Here is a 20,200-nt window from a genome sequence, read left to right as displayed (position 1 = left end):
TAGTCGTAATTTTGTAGTATCAATAGTATTAAAAATATACTATTGAGCTGAGGGTGGTGTATGTATACACTACATGCACAAACTCTAAAGATAATATTCTCTGCAATGATGAAATCTGTCCTGGTTCACAACCCTTTCATTACAGAGGGCCCCTGAAAACTGCTGCGGTTACATTACAGCATGACAGTATCCATTTTAATATTCCCTTGTAAAAGGGAGTGTTGGTCAAGCTGTGTTTTTGTTCTTCTCAGTGTGTCTCTGTGCAGGGTTGTGCTGCCTCTTTCCACGCTTGGAGCCTCCCCCATTTCTCCCTCCCTGCCTGTTTTTTTTCCTCCAGAAGTATTTGCAAGTTTAAAAAGCAACACAATGACTCTCTGTACTCTAACTTCAGTTTTTTTCATTCAATCTCTGATTGCAGGTAAGAAATATATATGTCTACAAGAATGTTATTTTAATTTCTATGGGCTTTATACATGTATGGTGTTTGTTTTGTTTTCTTACTAGGTTTGCATAAATAGGCCAAAAAAATCAATGTAGATGAATTTATCACTATAATTTAAAACACATGCAGGAAGATTGTTCTGCACTGAATGTTTGGCTTTATGAATGTGCCCCATTTTATGTTTGATTGAGCTGTCTGTTCTACTCACAGCAAACTTTTAATTTATAAACTGCACAGCAAACTTTTTTTTTTTAAAAAGTATGCGTGCACATTTTTGGCTACTAAACATATTGTTTGTTAGTGTGTGTTTGATTAGATTGTAGAATGTCAGTGTGCAGAGGAGTTTAGCACTGTGCTTCATGTTAGCTGGATTGACTCTTATTCAGCAGTCTTAGGCCTCCCATAGCAATTCACTGCAGGTTTTTCACAAGTGTGAAATTAGTTTAACTTTTCATTATACATCATTGTAAAGTCGCCAACATGTAGATAATTTTTCTGTTGAAGTCTGCTTCCAAATGTTAAAGTGTTACTAAACCAACAACAGTAAAATCATTCTGTATATGCAATAAAGCATGTTTGTTATACTCACTGTAGAACCTAAGGGGTTAATCCTCCACATTGTGTTAAAAGGCTCTTTGATCCGGTCTACTCTAATCCTCCCCTTTTTCTACTGTTCCCAGTCCATCTGCTGATAGTACAGAGCCCTAGTGGTCACTCTGCACATGCTCAGTTTAGTGTGTATTGCTAGATAGGGTTTTTTTTTTCTTTGAGAGGGTGCATGTGATCAGCACAGGACCAATCAACGATGTCCAGACAGAGGGTCAGGGGTTATGCAGCCTCATAGGACAGTCAGAGGAGAATGAAAACTAAATGAGGAAAGAAAAAACAGAGGGCGCACAGGCCTAGTGCATTACCATAAAAAATGTTTAATAAAAAATAAAGTATGTGTTGTACTCACAAACGACAATGTAGTCAAGGCTCATCATAAAGAACAGCTGGGTCAACACCGCGCTGAGTAACAGTCCGCAATAGGAAGTATAGACATCCAAAAGGCTGACGCGTTTCGAGGACTTGCCTCTTCCTCAGAGCCACTCTGAGGAAGAGGCAAGTCCTCGAAATGCGTCAGCCTTTTGGATGTCTATACTCCCTATTGCGGACTGTTACTCAGCGCGGTGTTGACCCAGCTGTTCTTTATGATGTGCCTTGACTACATTGTCGTTTGTGAGTACAACACATACTTTATTTTTTATTAAACATTTTTTATGGTAATGCACTAGGCCTGTGTGCCCTCTGTTTTTTCTTTCCTCATTCAGTATATTTGGATTTCCCCGGTCTATTTGAGGGCAGCAAGGTGTGCATGTTTCAGGACATTCCTTATGTGGCTGTAGCCTGCATCGAGTCCATCCCCAAGCGCAGGAGCATTTGTGTTTGCTGAGAATGAAAACTCCTCCTATAAGCTTTAACCAGTGCTCAGCTGGACACTGATAGAAGTCACAAGACTGCTATATACTGCTGATGAGAAAAGGTATTTATCAACTTATAATTTCTAAAATAATTGCATTTCTATGTTCTGTGTACTGTGGGAGACCAGATATAGTAAATGCAGGGTCTCGGTTTAGTAACATTTTAACAGCCTGAATTCACACTGTTGTGGTGTATTAATATGTGTTGTGTTAGGACCTTAAAAACGTACTCCGGATGCACTCAGGATACGTTTTAGCTTACAGTTCATACCACACTCCGTTCTAGTGCAGTTTTGAAGCAGTTTGCTATGTTCTAGTACAGTTCTATACAGCATGTTCTACTTTTTTTTCTGTATCAGAAACTGACTGCAATGATGTGAACTAGGACCATTGGAATACATGGAAAACACTGTGCATGCATTTTGTTGCAGAAAAAGTGCACTGGACTGCATCTAATGTGAACTAGCCCTAAGGCAGGCTATTGATTTGGTAAACTGACTGCACTGGTGTGAACCAGGTCCATTGGAGTACATGGAAAACACTGAATGCATTTTTGTTGCAGAAAAAAGTGCACTGGACTGCATCTAATGTGAACTAGCCCATAAGGCAGGCTATTAATTTGGTGCTAAATGGACAAACACATACCAAATAAGACACACTTTATTTTTTTTGTGACACAGCACACCATAATGTTACTCTGCATTGGCACATGAGTAATGCTTGGGGATAACATTGTATCTATGGATTTCTAAGCCCTTTAGGGCTTGTTCACACTAGCTTTGCTCTCTGAAGAGCGATTCCAAGCTCAGATCACTTTTTAGAAAGCATTTGACAGGCAGTGAGGAAGAGTTATACAGTATATTCTCCCAACATCCTGCTTAAACCCCATTGAACTCTATACTAGTGCACCACGACTGTGGTTGAGAGGTATTTGTAGAGCGTCTTCATTCACTTGAAACAATGGGTATGATTCCTGCCACAGACACAAAGCAAAGCATTGTGGCCATGGTATGTGTACACCCCAGGCTGCTCCCTTCATAGTTAAAAGGGTAGATGGGGATGGTAAGAGCATGGCTTAACCACATGGTTTTACCTCCCTCAAACCACTAGTGTGCATGAGTCCTAAAACTATAAATTTCAGCAATTGCAGGACTTATGGAATTAAAATATGTTGCTACTTGCTTTGTACATCTAATAATATTTCTAAATACTGTATTTTTAAAACAAAACAATATTTTGGATAACAATACACGAAAATCATCAGAGTACACAAACACAAAATCTCCCAAAAAATCCAACTAAATATAAAAAATATAAAACTATGAGAATAATAGACAAACATAGGTAAATGTAAGATTATGCATTTTAGTACATAAAATATAAATTAACCACCTACATTTAAAATCTTTACTACTTCAACTATTTAGCCATATACTTAACTGAGTACTTAAATTATTGTTAAATCATTATTAAGAAGCAGTACCTTTCTTAAGGGCTCATTCACACTTGACTGTTTTACCAACGCTTGCCAAATACCCCTATAGCGTTTGGCAAGTGTTGGTCCGGCGTTTGCGTAGCGTTTAACACTCGGCAAACGCTCCGCAAACGCCGCATGCGTGGTTTAGCGGAGGGTTGCCAGGCATTTGCCGAGCGTTAAAAATGCCCCACAAATGCCTATAATGATGTTTCAATGGTGTTAACGCTCCACAAATGCCCCGCAACTGTGTCGCAACCACGCCGGTGTTTGCGGAGCGGCACCATAGACTAGAATAGGAGGCTTCAACGCCTCCTGACTTGACCAGAGGCATCCGTTTTGCCGTGCCGCAACGCTACCGCTCCCGTTAGAACAGCACCATGTGCTGCAATGTGTAGAATTGTCAGAGGCGTTTGGGAAGCGGTAAAAACGCTTCCCAAACGCCTCTCTGCCGCCTGTACACAACGCTAGTGTGAACGTAGCCTAAATGTAATGCTTTATGTGTGTGTCTTCACAATAATAGGGTGTATAAATACTGTAGCAGTAACCCCCCTGGGGAGCCAGCAGTTAGGTCCTTGAAGTAGCAATAGGAGTGGGTGAGTAATCCTAAATCAAAGGCTCATTGAGGTATTTTCCCATATTTTTGCTCTGTAGCCAGGCACTTGAACACAATCACTCTTTGGCTCAGTAAACAGTCCAGGCGTATTATTTTTGGTGTTTTTATCATTCAGGGGTAATTTGGATAGGGACTTAGGATGAGTGGGATGCTTCAAAAAGAACTATGGTATGTACAGTACACAATGAGCACACTTAAACTTTATTCTGCAGCACTTTAAGCACAGACGTTTGTGCTTTTACAGGACAGTAATAGACTTAGCTTACTTGAAGCAGGCAAAGGCACAAACTTCTTTTTTTAAGAAAGCAGTTGGAAAGCAGCTTAGCACAAAAGACAGGTAACAATCCCCACAAATGAATATCTAAGCAAGTGCAGCACTGAAATTATTAACAAATAAAGTGGAACAGTAAAGTGCATCACATAGACGGTATATCACTAACAAGAAACAATAAAAATGAAATAGAACTATATATATATATATATATATGGGCAGCACAGTGGCTAAATAGTTAGAACTTCTGCCTGGCAGTACTAGGGTCGTTACTTCGAATCCCAGCCACGGCACCTCCTGCCTGGAGTTTGCATGTTTTCCCTGTGCCTGCGTGGGTTTCCTCCGGGTACTCCAGTTTCCTCCCACACTCCAAAGACATGCTGGTAGGTTAATTGGTTCCTGTCTAAATTGACCCTTGTATATGAATGTGAGTTAGGTACCTTAGATTGTACGCCCCTTGAGGGTTAGGGACTGATGTGAATGTACAATATATATGTAAAGCATTGCGTAAATTGACGGCACTATATAAGTACCTGAAATAAATAAATTAAATATAGTGCATCAAAAACTATATGTGCCAAAACGGAACAATAAAGTGCATCGTATGAGAGTGCAGTAAATCTTCAATAACTCACATGATAAAATAGAACAGTAAATGCATCAAAAACTGAATGAATAATGCGGAACAGCAAAGTGCATCATATAAGAGTGCAAAAACAATCAAGGGGTATGCCTGAAGACGTGCATGCGCACAAAATGCTTCGGGTGGATCCTCTTGCTGACGTCACACCGCCGCTACCGAAAGGACGGGGTGGTGGCCATCTTGGTATTTCTCTTTTACATTCTATTATTGTCTCCAAGTGGATTCTTTTATATTCAATACATGCAATGAATTAATACACTATATACAACTTTCTGGCTCCTGTGGTGAGCTGTTTTCTTCAGGACAAAGGCTTCCTTTTAATCCAAAGCCCTAGATGACAGTCCATCCTAACCTCTTGCCTGCCCCCTACCTCAAGATGTGTTATGTTTGAAATGCATGTTATCAGTTTCATTCTGGTGAGTGTACATTCATTAGAGGTGGCGGATTCCCCTGAGTGATTATTATCACACTTACAACCAGCTCTCTATTTTGCTGCACCTTATTGTTTCACGAACATTTACGTGGATCACATCCAATCATGGACATAATTAGTTTTGTCATACGTATAATTCTGTAATATTTTCATCTTTATTGCATATGATATTACGCATTCCTTCGGACATCATCCCATTACCTATGCATTTATGAGGCACTTTATATTTATATCTATTGAAGTTGATTCACTTGACATTTTTTGCACTCTTATATGATGCACTTTGCTGTTCCGCATTATCCTTTCAGTTTTTGATGCATTTACTGTTCTATTTTATCATGTGATTTATTGAAGATTTACTGCACTCTCATACGATGCACTTTATTGTTCCGTTTTGGCACATATAGTTTTTGATGCACTATATAGAGTATGGACGATGTGCAAGGTATCATCACTGGTCCTTTGAAATAGACCAGTGCATTGGCAAATGATACCAGATCCGAACACAGACTGCAACCAAAAACAGCATACACACACTGACAAATTATCACCACCTGCAATACTGTCAGTGAGCTAAGTTAAATCTCACTGGCTGGAGCTCACAGAGCACCTAATAAAAATACCTTGCAAAAAAAGTAAACGGGGCATCCATATCCATATATTAGCAGCACATTGTTGACTTAGTACAAAAATATATACACAGTCCGCCAACAATAAGGAAAGGTGGAGTGACTTAATATTAAGCAAAATATATATACAGTATTCACATATCTAATACCTTTACACCAATATTTACAGCTTTTCCTAACTAAATCCCAATTACTATCTAAGCAAACAAATATTTACATTTTAAGGGTCAAAGGTTAGTACTTCAACTGAAGTATTACCATCTTCACCTAGGAGAGAACAAATGTAATATTTACATCCTACCAAACTACTACATACAGTATATTTTACAAAAATGAGTGGTTGAAGAACTATCACTGTGGGTATAGCTCTCCAAGAAATTCTAAAAGCTAACAACCTATACACTAAATAAACCAGAGATATGCAGTCCTAGCTTAAAGGCTATAAATCACTTATACAGTACATACTTATTTTCTACTTTCCCTAGTACCGTGCCATCAAGTGGCCTACATATGCTAAAAGGACCCTAATGAGCACAAAAGAACACACTTAAATTTCTATAGTAACGAAGTGCAATGGCAAATATTTTGCCACAAAGAATTCTCCAGAGCCCTGGAAAACAATATAGAAGTAACCCTATCCTATCTAACTACATGTAACTAATTATTTACATATATACAAATTAGGCTAATGCATTAAATTTCACCTTTAAAAAACAATAAAATAATGAATGCGATTATTTTTTTACAGGTAAAATTTACTTTTTTTTTGTAGGAGCCTGGAAAGCTCTGCACCTATGATCAGCAGTGCACTGCAGACTGTCAGCGTACACCATCTGCTCGTACCTCATACGGGCAGGCAGTTACACAATGACAGGAAGAATCAATGAACTACCTAGAGAGCTCAACAGTGCCCTGGTAGTTGATTGAGAACTACAAGCCGACAGCTGCAAAGGCTGTCAGTACTTGTAGTTCATTCATTCACAGAACTCTGTGAATGAATGGCACAGCCGTGTGAGCAGCTGCTGTCACAGGGTGGGGTGGGGAATCGGGGAGCAACTGCAGGAGCAGGACATGTTACATGTTCCACCTTAAAAACAGGTGGAACATGTAAACATGTTCCCAAAGGTGAACCTACGGTATCCTTTACAACTCCCTAGCCAGAAATTATCAATGCCATGAAGCAGTATGTAGAGTTCTGTGTGTAAAGTCTGGTGAATGTGGGTTCTGGCTCTGCTAGTCAACAACTTGAGCAGTAAGATAGCAGAAGACTTTCTCTTTTCCAAAGTGACAGGGGTTGCCCCCTATGTTGGGCAACAGTTTATTTCTGAGGCACTTGTAAGGTAAAGATTCTCAATGGTCACACTTCTTTGGGCAACGTCTTCATGTGGTGATAAGGGTTATCCCGTTGGGTAAACACAGTCTAGCTAGCAGGACAACATTTGAGTAAAGTTCACAGGGGTTTCCTCCCCTTGGGCGCACTATTTCTTATGGTAGTCATTACCCCTTTTGCCACAGCAATGACCCACCCGAACTTCAGCAAAGTTCCTGAGCAAAAGCTGAAATACCCTGCCATTAAATTGCAAAGATCATAGGGAACGAGTTTTGGAATAAGGTGGATTGCCCCTTTTTGGTTGTTCAGTAACAGTTCAGTTCAACACACAACCTAGAAACATGGTAGCTTTGGCTTCAGCCTGGCAACTAGACATCTTGTTGAAGATTCCTCCTCCAGATTGTTTCGGGCACAAAAATGAGGGTGATTAATGTAAGATGGTTGCCCTGGTTTGTTGAAGTTCAGTTAAACAAAGTAAACCTAAATGAAGAAGATTCTTTGCCAGCAGAAACAGATCAGCTATAAAACTCTGGATTTGGGATTTGAATCTTCTTTCATCCATACTCCAGACACAAGGGCCCTGATTTACTAAGACTTGAGCCTACCAGCAGACTCTGAACATTCAGGCAGACTCAGTTAAATCAATCAAGACCTGTCAGTCTTCTAAGCGGCGTCTAGCAATCTCATTGATGAACGTCTACTTTGCTATTAGTAAATGTGGAATCGCGTCTGGCACATTTTTAGGTGCAATACCGGATATGTTCGCTAGATGGCGCACAAGCGCATCCTTTGTAGCATTGGCGTTTTTGTGTTAGCATAAGAGAATACTTAGAATGTAACATAAATAGTACACCTATATTAGAATTGTTTTGTTTTTTTTGCTGTTTCTCCAAAATGATCAGACAACTAATGCATTTACTAATGAATGTCATACATTCTATTTTCAAATGTTAAACATTTTCACACTTATATCTCAAATAATTTGGAATGTCTAGTTCTAATTTCCCAATATAATGATATATCTTCATTCTCTTTATTCACGTAACGATTCTATGTTAAAGTCAAGTGCAGCGCTATAAATGCATGTGATCAATAATGAACGCATGTAAAAACCAAAAAGTGTAAATAATTGCAATAATGATGTAAAATGGTGCTAAAATAAGTTTATATAATCATTCCTGAATAATGGAATGTCCTTCATGTGGGAGTACCAACTCAGAGAGTGCCTATGAATGGCACGTGTGGTTTCTCCGTGACGGACAGTAGTGCATGAACTCGTGAAAGATAAACCACCCTTGGGACTGGTCTACACTCACCAGAACAAAAGTATTAATGCGCATGGGTTATACACATCACACATCTGGGGGTGCAGCGGTATGCTGGCAGCTATGGGTTAGTCATCCAGCTCCATCCATCCATCAGGGTGGGTGCCCAAATGGTCCTGGGGAGGAATTAGCTCAGCCACAGGAGCCAGAAAGGTGCTTAATAGTGTAGTACACTGTCACAAGGGTGGATGACCTTTCACGAGTTCATTCACTACTGTTCGTGGTTATATTTATCTTGTGTAATACCATTTTAGTAGTCTATATAATTTGACCAGCGCTCGCTTTATCATTTTTAAACAATGTAACTATTCTACATTGTAGCTCAAACTGTGTCTCCCACAGTGGTTTAGTGGTTAGAGCTCAGAACTTACAGCACTTGGGTCATGGGTTCTAATCCCAGTTATGGGTGTATCCTAGTTTGCATGCTCTCCCTGTATGGATGTGTTTCTGCCAGCACTCAAAAGACATGCTGTTAGGTTTATTGGACCTAGTTACATGGCTGAGTTTCTGCCCTTAGATTAAAAGCTCCTTGACATTTATGAACGTTAAAAAAATGGAGATCAATTTTCTGGCTTGTGTCAGTGCCAGGAATATTGATCAATCAATTATGATTTTGCCTAATGACTAGAAAGTGGATGAATGTTACCTGCGTCCTGTTCTTCTGCCAATTAGGAAATGTGCAAGTTTCATGCTGTGTATATTTCATTGTAACTTTTTTCTCTTCTTTTAAATCTGTCTCCTTATACAACTTGACCCCCCCCCCCCACCCCATCATCACCTGTCCCATATGCAAATCTATGGATCACCGCCACACTCTTTTTAACTATTTACTGATCAAGTGAATGTGTCTCATTTTCTATCAGCTACAGCTCAGATCTCACATTATTATACGATTGCTGATTGTATATCACCACTAGTCTGATTGAATTCACAATCCCTGGTCAGTCCCGTTCCCTTACCTCTAATAATCTTTAGGGCCAGTTCACACTACATGTGTTTCAGTTGCTTTTTCGGCATCACAAACGCACAGAAAGAAGGTTATATGGTTGTCAATGTCATAGTTCACATCAGCGCTTGCATTTTCAGTGCATTGCAGGTGCTGTAAACAAAGTTGACCACGCTGCATTGTTTCTGCACAGAACTGTACTGGAACACATTGAAACGTCCTTGAATGTACTAAAACGCACATGTCCCTAATTAAATTGAATAAAAAGAAAGTAGAAAAAACGAATTGGAAGGGATACAAAAATGCAATGCAACGTGTCCAAAACGCATCCAAAATGTACTGGAACACACTAAACATGCATGCCAAAAGGGCATGCAAAAACGCATCAGGAACACATCTAGACTGTTTCTATAGTGTGAACTGGCCCTTAGGACTTGTTCACACCATTGGTGGTGCAGAAACGCATGCAAGAACACACATTTTCCAGCACAGCAAAAAAATGCAATGCCCTTTGCAGATGTGCGCGGTTAGGTGCAACACACTTTTAAAATAATATGCCTGCAGTATTTTTGCATGTTCCCACACATTAGGCAGGCCATTGAAATTAACGAGCTGAGGAAAAAAAAAGTAAAAAATGCCCCATTCACACAGGTCCTCTGGCCTGTACAGCATGAATGAGTGGGTTGTTTATGTGGCTAGAGCCACCTGTTACACTATGGGGACACAGCAGCTGTATGAACACAGGTTTTAATCTGACAGGTGTGAAGGCGTGGGGAAGTGGCCCTGAATGCTCACTGTCTGTGTTCAGGGCTGTACACCTGCACCCATATGCTTGTCAAATTATGACCTGCAGCAATTCCATAGTGTAACATAGGTTGCCTGCAAACGGCGATAGCCACAAAAACAAACCAATGATTCCAACTCTACAGGCCACAGCACCCATGAGCCCCAAGACCTCAATTACACATCAATTACACACACAGCTTTATTTATGAACTCAGTACAGTTTTATCATTTATATTTCACAGGAATATGGTTGGGATTATGTCCATTAATAATGTTTTTAGTGTATTTTTACCATAAATATAATTTTGATATTTTCTCTGGTAGTGGGGGGCTGTCAGGTATGCTGTACGGGGCCCCATGATATCTAACAGTGGCCCTGGGTGTATGCTTGTGTCTGTGCCACCTGTATAGTTAGGAAGAACCTTAAACCTCTTCTATTGTCAGGAATGGACTTGCCAATAACGGTGGGACTCACCTGCCTTGTGGGCTGCAGTACCAGCAATCAGAGACTCACCCCTGCAGTCAGCCAACACACCTGAAGCTGATTGCAGGGGTTGTATTTAAGGAATGGCCAGACTCACAGTCAGGCCCTTGGTGTGTGTTTTTCCATGGGCCCCTGTATCTTGTAACCTGCATTCCTGTTCCTGTTTCTGCCTGACTTGTTGCCGACCCTGCCTGATCCTGACCTCTGCTGACTTCTCCTGTTTGATCCCTGGCTTGTGACCCTGACCATTCTCTCCGCCTGCTCCTCCTGTACCTACCTGCCCGATAGTTATCAACCCGGCCTACCTGACTACGTTGTGCTCTATATGTGTATGTACCTGTGTATCTATATCAGTTTAGGTTTGGGTTTGTTTCACCTTGTTGTATGTATTTGTGTTAGCTTGGGGTTTGGTGCACTGTGTTTATATTTGTATTGTTAGTCTCAATAAATTATATTATTTACTATATCTGAAGCCTACTTTTCCCTGTGTCAGTCCATACACTTCTGGTCACACCCGCATCCCTGACAGCTATGTACCTCAATGGATCTAGGAATTGGACATGTTTTCAACTGAAAATACAACAATTATTAGTAATGTTTCCCCAGCAAATGAGGATCAGCTCCTCGGTGGAGAACAGCGATCTCGCCATGTCCAGATGTGGTTTGGAATTCCACAAAAGAACAATTCACAAAACTAAAAAATAGACTTGCAAATTACCACTAAACTCTCCTAACTACACTCCCATCCACTCACACTCCCCACTTCCACTTCCGGGTGTGTGCAAACATCCTTCCGCCAACATCATGAAGTATTTCCGGTATGACAGCTGCTCTAGCGCCTCCTCCAACAGCCATCTTGGCGTTTATTTGTGTACCATAGCAATTTTACATGCGGCTCCATTGTGTATATGACATTCGCAAATATATGTTTGCAGTGCTATTTTAGATTTGGTATTGGTGAATGTATGCTTGCAGCTATACTGTGTTTATGACATTGGCGAATATATATTTGCCAGTAAAGGCCCAAAGTCAACATAAATTGGGGGCCCAATTTATTACTGTTAAGAGGATTGTAGAAAAAGAATAGCTAGCTGCACATTGAACACGACCTATTCATTGGTACATAACATGATCTTGTGGTGCAATAGGGGGCTTTTGGTTTGTTATTTTGGACATACTTGCACATGTGCAGTCTAACAAGGAAGATTTGGGCATATTATATAGCTAGCAAAAATAAGTGTTAGGGGTGCTAGAATATTTCAGGTACTTATATAGCGCTGTCAATTTACGCAGCGCTTTACATATAGATGTGGTAAATTTACATCAGTCCCTAACCCTCAAGGGGCGTACTAAGAGCCCTAACTTACATTCATACATATACTAGGGCCAATTTTGACAGGATCCAATTAACCTACCAGCATGTCTTTAGAGTGTTTGAGGAAACCAGAGTACCCAGAGGAAACACAGGCACAGGGAGAACATACAAACTCCAGGCAGGAGATGCTGTGGCTGGGATTTGAACCAACGACCCTAGTACTGCCAGGTGGAAGTGCTAGCCATTTAGCCACTTTGCAACATTCAACTAGAACATGAAATAATCCCCCCAAAAAATACATAGTACAAATGTTTATTGATCAAATACACATTCCACATTTATTTGGACAGCAAGAGTTTACAATCTAAAAGATTATACTTATAATGAACTGTGCTTTCACAGGTTACAGCAGGGAACAAACGGTTAATATGAATCACTTGGGCTTATTCACAAAACAAGCTGCAGATCGAAATATCAATATAAAAATACATACGTGCCAAAATAAAAACACCTCCCATCTCCCCAAATCCCCCACACATACATTTTTCACCATGTTTGTCTGAAAACTGCATTTCATTCTAAATAAAGCAAACTTGGAAGAGCAGAGCAATGAACATGTGTTAGGATTACAATGCAAAGATAATAAACACAATCATTGTACAATAACACACAAACACACCTTAGAAGGAACAACATGCAAAACATTTGCAGCCCACATCAAAACACAGCGTGAGTGTGGCCTGGGGCAATTCACCACAATATCTCTTCCTCCCCAAACCACCACAGACAAGAACTTGCAGAAATAATGTGCCTGTACAAGGAAAAAAATCAGCCGCTACTGCATCTCTTTATATAAGGTAGGCCACACTCACCACTGTCATTCATTTGGTCAGAGAAAGTGTTTACACCTGATTCATTCTCTTCCCACCTGCGTTAACCATTGGTATACAGGCCCCACAAATCAGAGTCAGAAAGAAAGCCACAGTGAAGTGTACCTGTGCAGCATACAACAGAACATTGAACAGGGATGTGAAAGGGAACCCTACTGGCAATATTTCTTGGCCCTATGGGCACAATTCACTCCAGATTATCGCATTAAGGCAGTCACATGACCACATCTCGCATGCAATACTGAAAATGTCAATTCACTTTTGCTAGTCTGCAGAATTTTCCATAAATCGGAAAAACACTCGGGAAATCAAACATAAAAAGGTCTTACACCGCGGTCACATCAAAGCTGATTTAGAAATTGCGCGACGTACAGTGAAGATGGTGATTTCCTTACGATTTGCAAGACATCTGACACAGATATCTATGCAAATCGTCACAAAAGTAGTACATCTACTACTTTAGAAATCAGTGTCGGAAACGCACCCATGTGACTGCTCTAATAGCAGACAATAGGGTGCGACTTGGCATACGATTTGCAAGTCGCATGCCATGCAAATCGCATGCCAAGTCGCATCCAGGGTGCACGATTTCAGGTGCGATTTGGGAATTGAAATTGTACCTGATATCCGATCTAATGAATGTGGATGTGAGTGTCTTAACGTAAGCGATTTGCTGCAGCACAATTTCAAAAGTAGTTCTCGTCTAACTTTTTCAGCATTTTGTAGCGATTTCACATATAGACTAGAATAGAAATCGCAATGCAAAACACAATTGAAAACGCAATAACTCATTGGTAAATCTACAGAAAACACAGTGAAATTGCCAACAAAAAGCACAATTTTAAATCACATCTAGTGTGAACCAAGCAGGCAATTCAACAAGGGAAATAAATCTTTGAAGGCATGCGGTATCGGCATGCTCAGATAAGCGTCTGTTATGGATTTGGGGGGGGGACTCCATGCCATTATTTTATTTTATTTTTTTAATCCTTTTCTTTCTCTCGCTCACTCTTCTCATAGTTTGACAAACTTTCCCAAAAGGAGGTGGAGTGCAAACCAGCATTATCCAATCAATCATTAGTCCAGGCCCTTATCTCATCCCATCCTTTGACATTCACATAAGGTGCTACTTTAAAGGTGTTTGAACAGACAAGGTCTCATTCTAATTCACATTCTAGGGATCATTTAAACAGAAAGCAAAGATGCTGCCACCAGCACATGTATGTTAGGGTAGTCACACGGAGATCATGCAAATTCATTGCTGTGGTTGGGATTCAAACCAACAACCCTAGTGTTGTGAGGCAGTAGTGCTAACCACTAATCCTCGGAGCTGTTGAACACTAATCCTGCCTGTATTTCTGTGGTGTGAATTAACCCTAAGTCCCTGGGCAAGGTCAGTGTAACTAGCCAGATATTTCAAATGTGACACAAATGTTGTGCTATGTTGCCAATTCAGATGTATGTTGGTTCTATGTATCCCAATACAAAGGATTGCAATACTAATACAGGCGTACCAACGCCTCAGTCAACGTAATTTTCGGTTTACGAATGAAAATCCATTGAGAATAATGCCTCGGTTTACACAATTGTTAATCATTTTTTTTCGCAATACAAAGTGTATGTCGGCGCTGATTTTCAAATGCAAATGCCAGCCTTTTTCTTCACTATAGTTCACAAGCTTAGAAGTCACTTTCCCCAAAGTTACAGAAAACTTTGTATCTTTTAATATACTCAAAGTAAACATTGTTTCCTTTAGGGATATAAATTCCAAGAAAACTTTCTCTTTTAACTGGGGGAAGTGACAGGTGAATTTCTGAGCTATAGTGAAGAGAAAAAAAAAGGGAAAATTACATTTAAAAACCAGCACCATAATAAATAAAAAACGGCATGGGGTCCCCACTCCCATCCACACCAAGCCCTTCGGGTCTGGTATGTATCTTAAGGGGTAACTCCACACCAAAATGTAGAAAAAAAAAACGGCATGGGGTCCCCCCTCCCATCCACACCAAGCCCTTCGGGTCTGGTATGGATATTAAGAGGTAACTCCACGCCAAAATTAAATAAAAAACAGCTTGGGGTTCCCCCCAAAATCCATACCAGACCCTTATCCGAGCATGCAGCCCGACAGGTCAGGAAAGGGGGGGGGGACGAGCGAGCGCCCCCCTCCTGAACCATACCAGGCCACATGCCCTCAACATGGGGGGGTGCTTTGGGGCACGTTAATGGGGACAAGGGCCTCTTCCGTTAGTGGGATAATTGGTCGGCCGTTTTTTGGGATTTTGGCACATTTTGTTTATCAGTAAAGTTGGAAACATTTTTTTCCAAATTTACTGATAAAAAAAAGGTGCCAAAATCCCGAAAAACGGCCGACCAATTAACCCAATAACGGCCCAAAAATCGGCAGAAAAATCGGCTGATTTTAGACCCATCTATGGCCTGCTTTAGATGGGTCTAAAATAGGCCGAAAAAAAAATCAGCTGATTTCCGGGCCGTTAGTGGGTTAATTGGTCAGCCATTTTTTGGGATTTTGCCACTTTTTTTAATCGGTAAATTTGGATAAAAATCGGCCGATTTTGTAGATCGGCCGATTTTAGCGGCAATGTACGGCAAATTGGCTGATCTGTTTACAGATAAAAAATCTGCACATGAGCCATGACCTGCAAGAAAAAGAAGAAAATGAAAAATGCAGGCCATAGATGGGGCGAAAACTGGCCGTTTAAAAAAAAAAAAAAAAAATCGGTTGTTCAATGGGCCGACATTACCACCAACGGTAAAAAAAAATTGTCTGATTTTCGCCCCGTCTACGGCCGGCAAATATAATAGCAAAGTAATTACTTCTGTCCCTGCAGAGAGCTGCGCTATTATATTTGACAGTAAAAAGTATAAAGGTTGCAACATTGTATCTATATGTATCCGAATAAAACCATCTATATCCGAAATGGATACAAATAGATACAATGTTGCAGTCTCTATACTTTTTAATGTCAAATATAATAGCGGAGCTCTCTGGATAAGGATATTGTATGATGATATGGTATGGATATTGGGGGGTACTCCACGCTGTTTTTTTTTTATTTTGGCGTGGAGTTCCCCCTTAATATCCATACCAGACCTGAAGGGCTTGGTAAGGATGAGAGGGGGGACCCACGCTGTTTTTTTTGTTTTTTTTATTGCGGACCTTTATTTTTACATTCAGCTGTCAAAATACATATTATCTAGACCAAAATAAGTAAAATCATTACAGAAATAATTATAAAGAATAAGAAACGAATATAGAATCACTAGAACTAAGGAAATCAAATTAGAATACATAAAGATATGCCTAGTGCTGTTTGTTAAACACAGTAGACGTGACCAAGTGTCGGCTGTCAGAGGAATCCACACTGAGATTTACTATTGAGCAGTGGCTAAAAAGCAAGCGCCCACAGAGGACGTCTAAAATGTGTTCTGCACATGCGCATTTATATCAGCCAAATAAGCTGCACGAGCGTCTAGTTTTTCACTGTGTCGATTTGCTTAAAAAAAAAACAACACATTTTAATTTTTTTTTTAAATGGCAGATATTGTTTAAAGCGAAGTCCTGATATTTGGCAAAGCAAATTTCAAAGTGAACATGTCTCTGCAGTGATTTTTCATGGTGTTAGACGTTAGACCTCTTACCAAGTCTACTTTGTGAGTCTGATTCCTGGTGTGTGTCTCGTTAGTAAATTCGATTGGGCGTCTACTTGTTGACGCTGCTCAATAGTAAATCTTTTAGCGGGGTAAAAGTAGACGGTCGCTCATAAAAATTAGACGTTCGCCCACGGAAATGCGCCCAGGCACAATAGTAAATCAGGGTCAAAGTGACCACTCTTGTTCCCTGTGGCTTGCCTCCCTTAAGACCATGTGATCACAATATGTGGAACGCCCTTCACTCCATGCAACTCTCATTTCCTGCAACCTCTCCCAGAATGAGGGGTACTGTGGGTTCTGACAGGGCTTTGGCATGCAGAAAATCCCACACATATTCATCACACCACTGTTCTCTTAGTGCTTCTAGTTCTTCCATCACATGGTTGGGAGCATAGGGGTACTCATACTCAAAAGGCTACTCTTTTCTGTAGCATATGCTGGAGCCGTGAAAGCCTGGGAAATTCCTGTGGATTACCCCTCCCCAGTGGGACACAAGAATCTGTCGTCTTTCTGGTAATCTCCTGTTGAGCCATCAACATGTGCTTTCAAGTCCTCAGCAATAAAGCTCCAGACCGCACTGTCATAGTTAGGTCTCCATTGAGTAATGAACCATCCACACCTCTGGAGCAGGTCAGCTAACCCCCCCAGTGGCATCTGCCTCCCTGCCACTGCAGCTCCCTGGTGACTTACTGGTTGGAACATTAGCCTCTGGAGCTTTCCATCTGGGAGCGATAGGGTTAACTTACACGAGTGAAAAACTAAAAATCTGAACACACTGTGCAACAAAGGAAAAACCTGAGATATCAGCTAACACATAGTATAGGATACATTATGAACTACCATGTTTCCTGTAAAATAAGACAACCCAAAAATAAGACCTAGTGCTATTTCTGAGAATTGCTAAAGTATAGGACCTACCCCAAAAATAAGACCTAGTTGTGATCAGGGCTTTTTTTCAGCTGGAACATGGCAGAACGCCATTCCGCCACCTCCGGCACTGGCCCTGCACACACCCATATCTACTGTCTCTTATAAACACAGAAGCGCGGCTGAAGTGACAGCACCATCCACTCCCACAGAACCTCCCTACCTCTGTACTCACTGTGGGACAGGGAGGGAACAGATATCTGCGGGTGCAGTATGCAGTGGGTTTAGGGGTAGGGCATCTCCTCCTGCAGCCTAATGCATGGAAGCCGATGCCCCAGGGGTGATCACCGGCCAGTGGGGAAGAGGCAGAGCGGTGAGTAAGTGCACTTGGTGCACTGTGTGGGAAGATAGGACCTGAATCGGGAGTTACCATAGAGAGGGGCCTGCTGCTGACAGCTGTGTTTTGCAAAGCTAGCTAACCATATGAGGGCAGTGGAGGGGGAGGGGGGATGTGCAAAGGTGAGCTGCAGTCAGGTGTTGCAGAGGTAAATTGAGTCAGGTGAGTTGCAGACAGGGTGCATAGGTGAGCTGCAGTTGGGGGGGGTGCAGAGGTGAGCTGAGTTGCAACCCACCTTTGCACCCCCCAGCCACAGCTCAGCTCTGCACCCCCTGGCCACAGCTCACCTCTGCATTCCCCGTCTGCAACTCACCCCTGCACCCTGTCTGTGGCTCATATCTGCACCCTGTCTGAAACTCGCCCGTCATGTCACCCCTGCAACACCTGACTGCAGCTCACAACTGCCCTCTCCATAGTAACCCTCATCCACAACTGCCTGCAGCTCACCTCTGCACCCCCTGTCCACACCTGGACATTTAAAAAATAAGACCTACCCCGAAAATAAGACCTAGTGTGTTTTTTTGAGCCAAAAAAAAATACAAGACAGTGTCTACATACTACAGAATTTTTGGCTATGCGTGCGCATACGTATTGACCTCATGGCTTCTGGCGCCACTCAGAACATTTCAACACAGATGACAGGGACATGGAAGCCATGAAAAGCTGTGTGTCATATATATACAGCAACCAATTAACACTCAAGGTAAACTCCAGAATGGGGAATTCGTCAGATGAAGTCAATATCGCGATATTGGAAAAGGGTTAAAAGTATAGTTTTTGTCTGGTGGTATAAAGAGGACAAGCAAAAAAAGTTTACTTAAAAGGTAACTGACAGCCATATTAAAAAATGGAATAATCATTAATACAATGTAAAAATGCACAAACAAACTCCCCGGGGCTCCTAGAGGGAAAAAGGGGGATACTCTCAGGGAGCCGCCAAAGGCCCCTTATGTCTGAAAAATATGTAGAAATAATTATTTTATATATACACTCACCAGCCACTTTATTATGTACACCTGTTCAATTGCTTGATAACACAAATTGCTAATTAGCCAATCACATGGCAGCAACTCAATGCATTTAGGCATCTAGACGTGGTGAAGACTAGTGATGGGCCGAACACCCCCCTGTTCAATTTGTTGAACTTACACGAGTGAAAAACTAAAAATCTGAACACACTGTGCAACAAAGGAAAAACCTGAGATATCAGCTAACACATAGTATAGGATACATTATGAACTACCATGTTTCCTGTAAAATAAGACAACCCAAAAATAAGACCTAGTGCTATTTCTGAGAATTGCTAAAGTATAGGACCTACCCCAAAAATAAGACCTAGTTGTGATCAGGGCTTTTTTTCAGCTGGAACATGGCAGAACGCCATTCCGCCACCTCCGGCACTGGCCCTGCACACACCCATATCTACTGTCTCTTATAAACACAGAAGCGCGGCTGAAGTGACAGCACCATCCACTCCCACAGAACCTCCCTACCTCTGTACTCACTGTGGGACAGGGAGGGAACAGATATCTGCGGGTGCAGTATGCAGTGGGTTTAGGGGTAGGGCATCTCCTCCTGCAGCCTAATGCATGGAAGCCGATGCCCCAGGGGTGATCACCGGCCAGTGGGGAAGAGGCAGAGCGGTGAGTAAGTGCACTTGGTGCACTGTGTGGGAAGATAGGACCTGAATCGGGAGTTACCATAGAGAGGGGCCTGCTGCTGACAGCTGTGTTTTGCAAAGCTAGCTAACCATATGAGGGCAGTGGAGGGGGAGGGGGGATGTGCAAAGGTGAGCTGCAGTCAGGTGTTGCAGAGGTAAATTGAGTCAGGTGAGTTGCAGACAGGGTGCATAGGTGAGCTGCAGTTGGGGGGGGTGCAGAGGTGAGCTGAGTTGCAACCCACCTTTGCACCCCCCAGCCACAGCTCAGCTCTGCACCCCCTGGCCACAGCTCACCTCTGCATTCCCCGTCTGCAACTCACCCCTGCACCCTGTCTGTGGCTCATATCTGCACCCTGTCTGAAACTCGCCCGTCATGTCACCCCTGCAACACCTGACTGCAGCTCACAACTGCCCTCTCCATAGTAACCCTCATCCACAACTGCCTGCAGCTCACCTCTGCACCCCCTGTCCACACCTGGACATTTAAAAAATAAGACCTACCCCGAAAATAAGACCTAGTGTGTTTTTTTGAGCCAAAAAAAAATACAAGACAGTGT

The 20,200-nt window shown here is 41.7% G+C and overlaps 1 protein-coding gene across 4 annotated transcripts in view; it reads left to right on the top strand.

Moving 5' to 3' along the window:
- Positions 1-251: 251 nt before the first annotated feature.
- The window catches only part of VSTM4 (V-set and transmembrane domain containing 4), a 678,267-nt gene continuing 658,318 nt past the window's right edge, over positions 252-20,200 (top strand). For all 4 annotated transcript variants that reach the window (XM_089680004.1, XM_089680005.1, XM_089680003.1 and 1 more), the window contains exon 1: positions 252-418. In XM_089680004.1, the coding sequence (XP_089536130.1) occupies positions 367-418 (52 nt within the window). In that variant the 5' untranslated portion in view covers positions 252-366. The remainder of the gene's footprint in view (positions 419-20,200) is intronic.

This window comes from Staurois parvus, unplaced genomic scaffold (genome assembly GCF_062004578.1).
Source record: "Staurois parvus isolate SC_StPar_1 unplaced genomic scaffold, SC_StPar_1.0 ptg000234l, whole genome shotgun sequence".
Classification (NCBI taxonomy): Eukaryota; Metazoa; Chordata; class Amphibia; order Anura; family Ranidae; genus Staurois; species Staurois parvus.
This window is presented reverse-complemented; position numbering and strand designations above follow the sequence as displayed.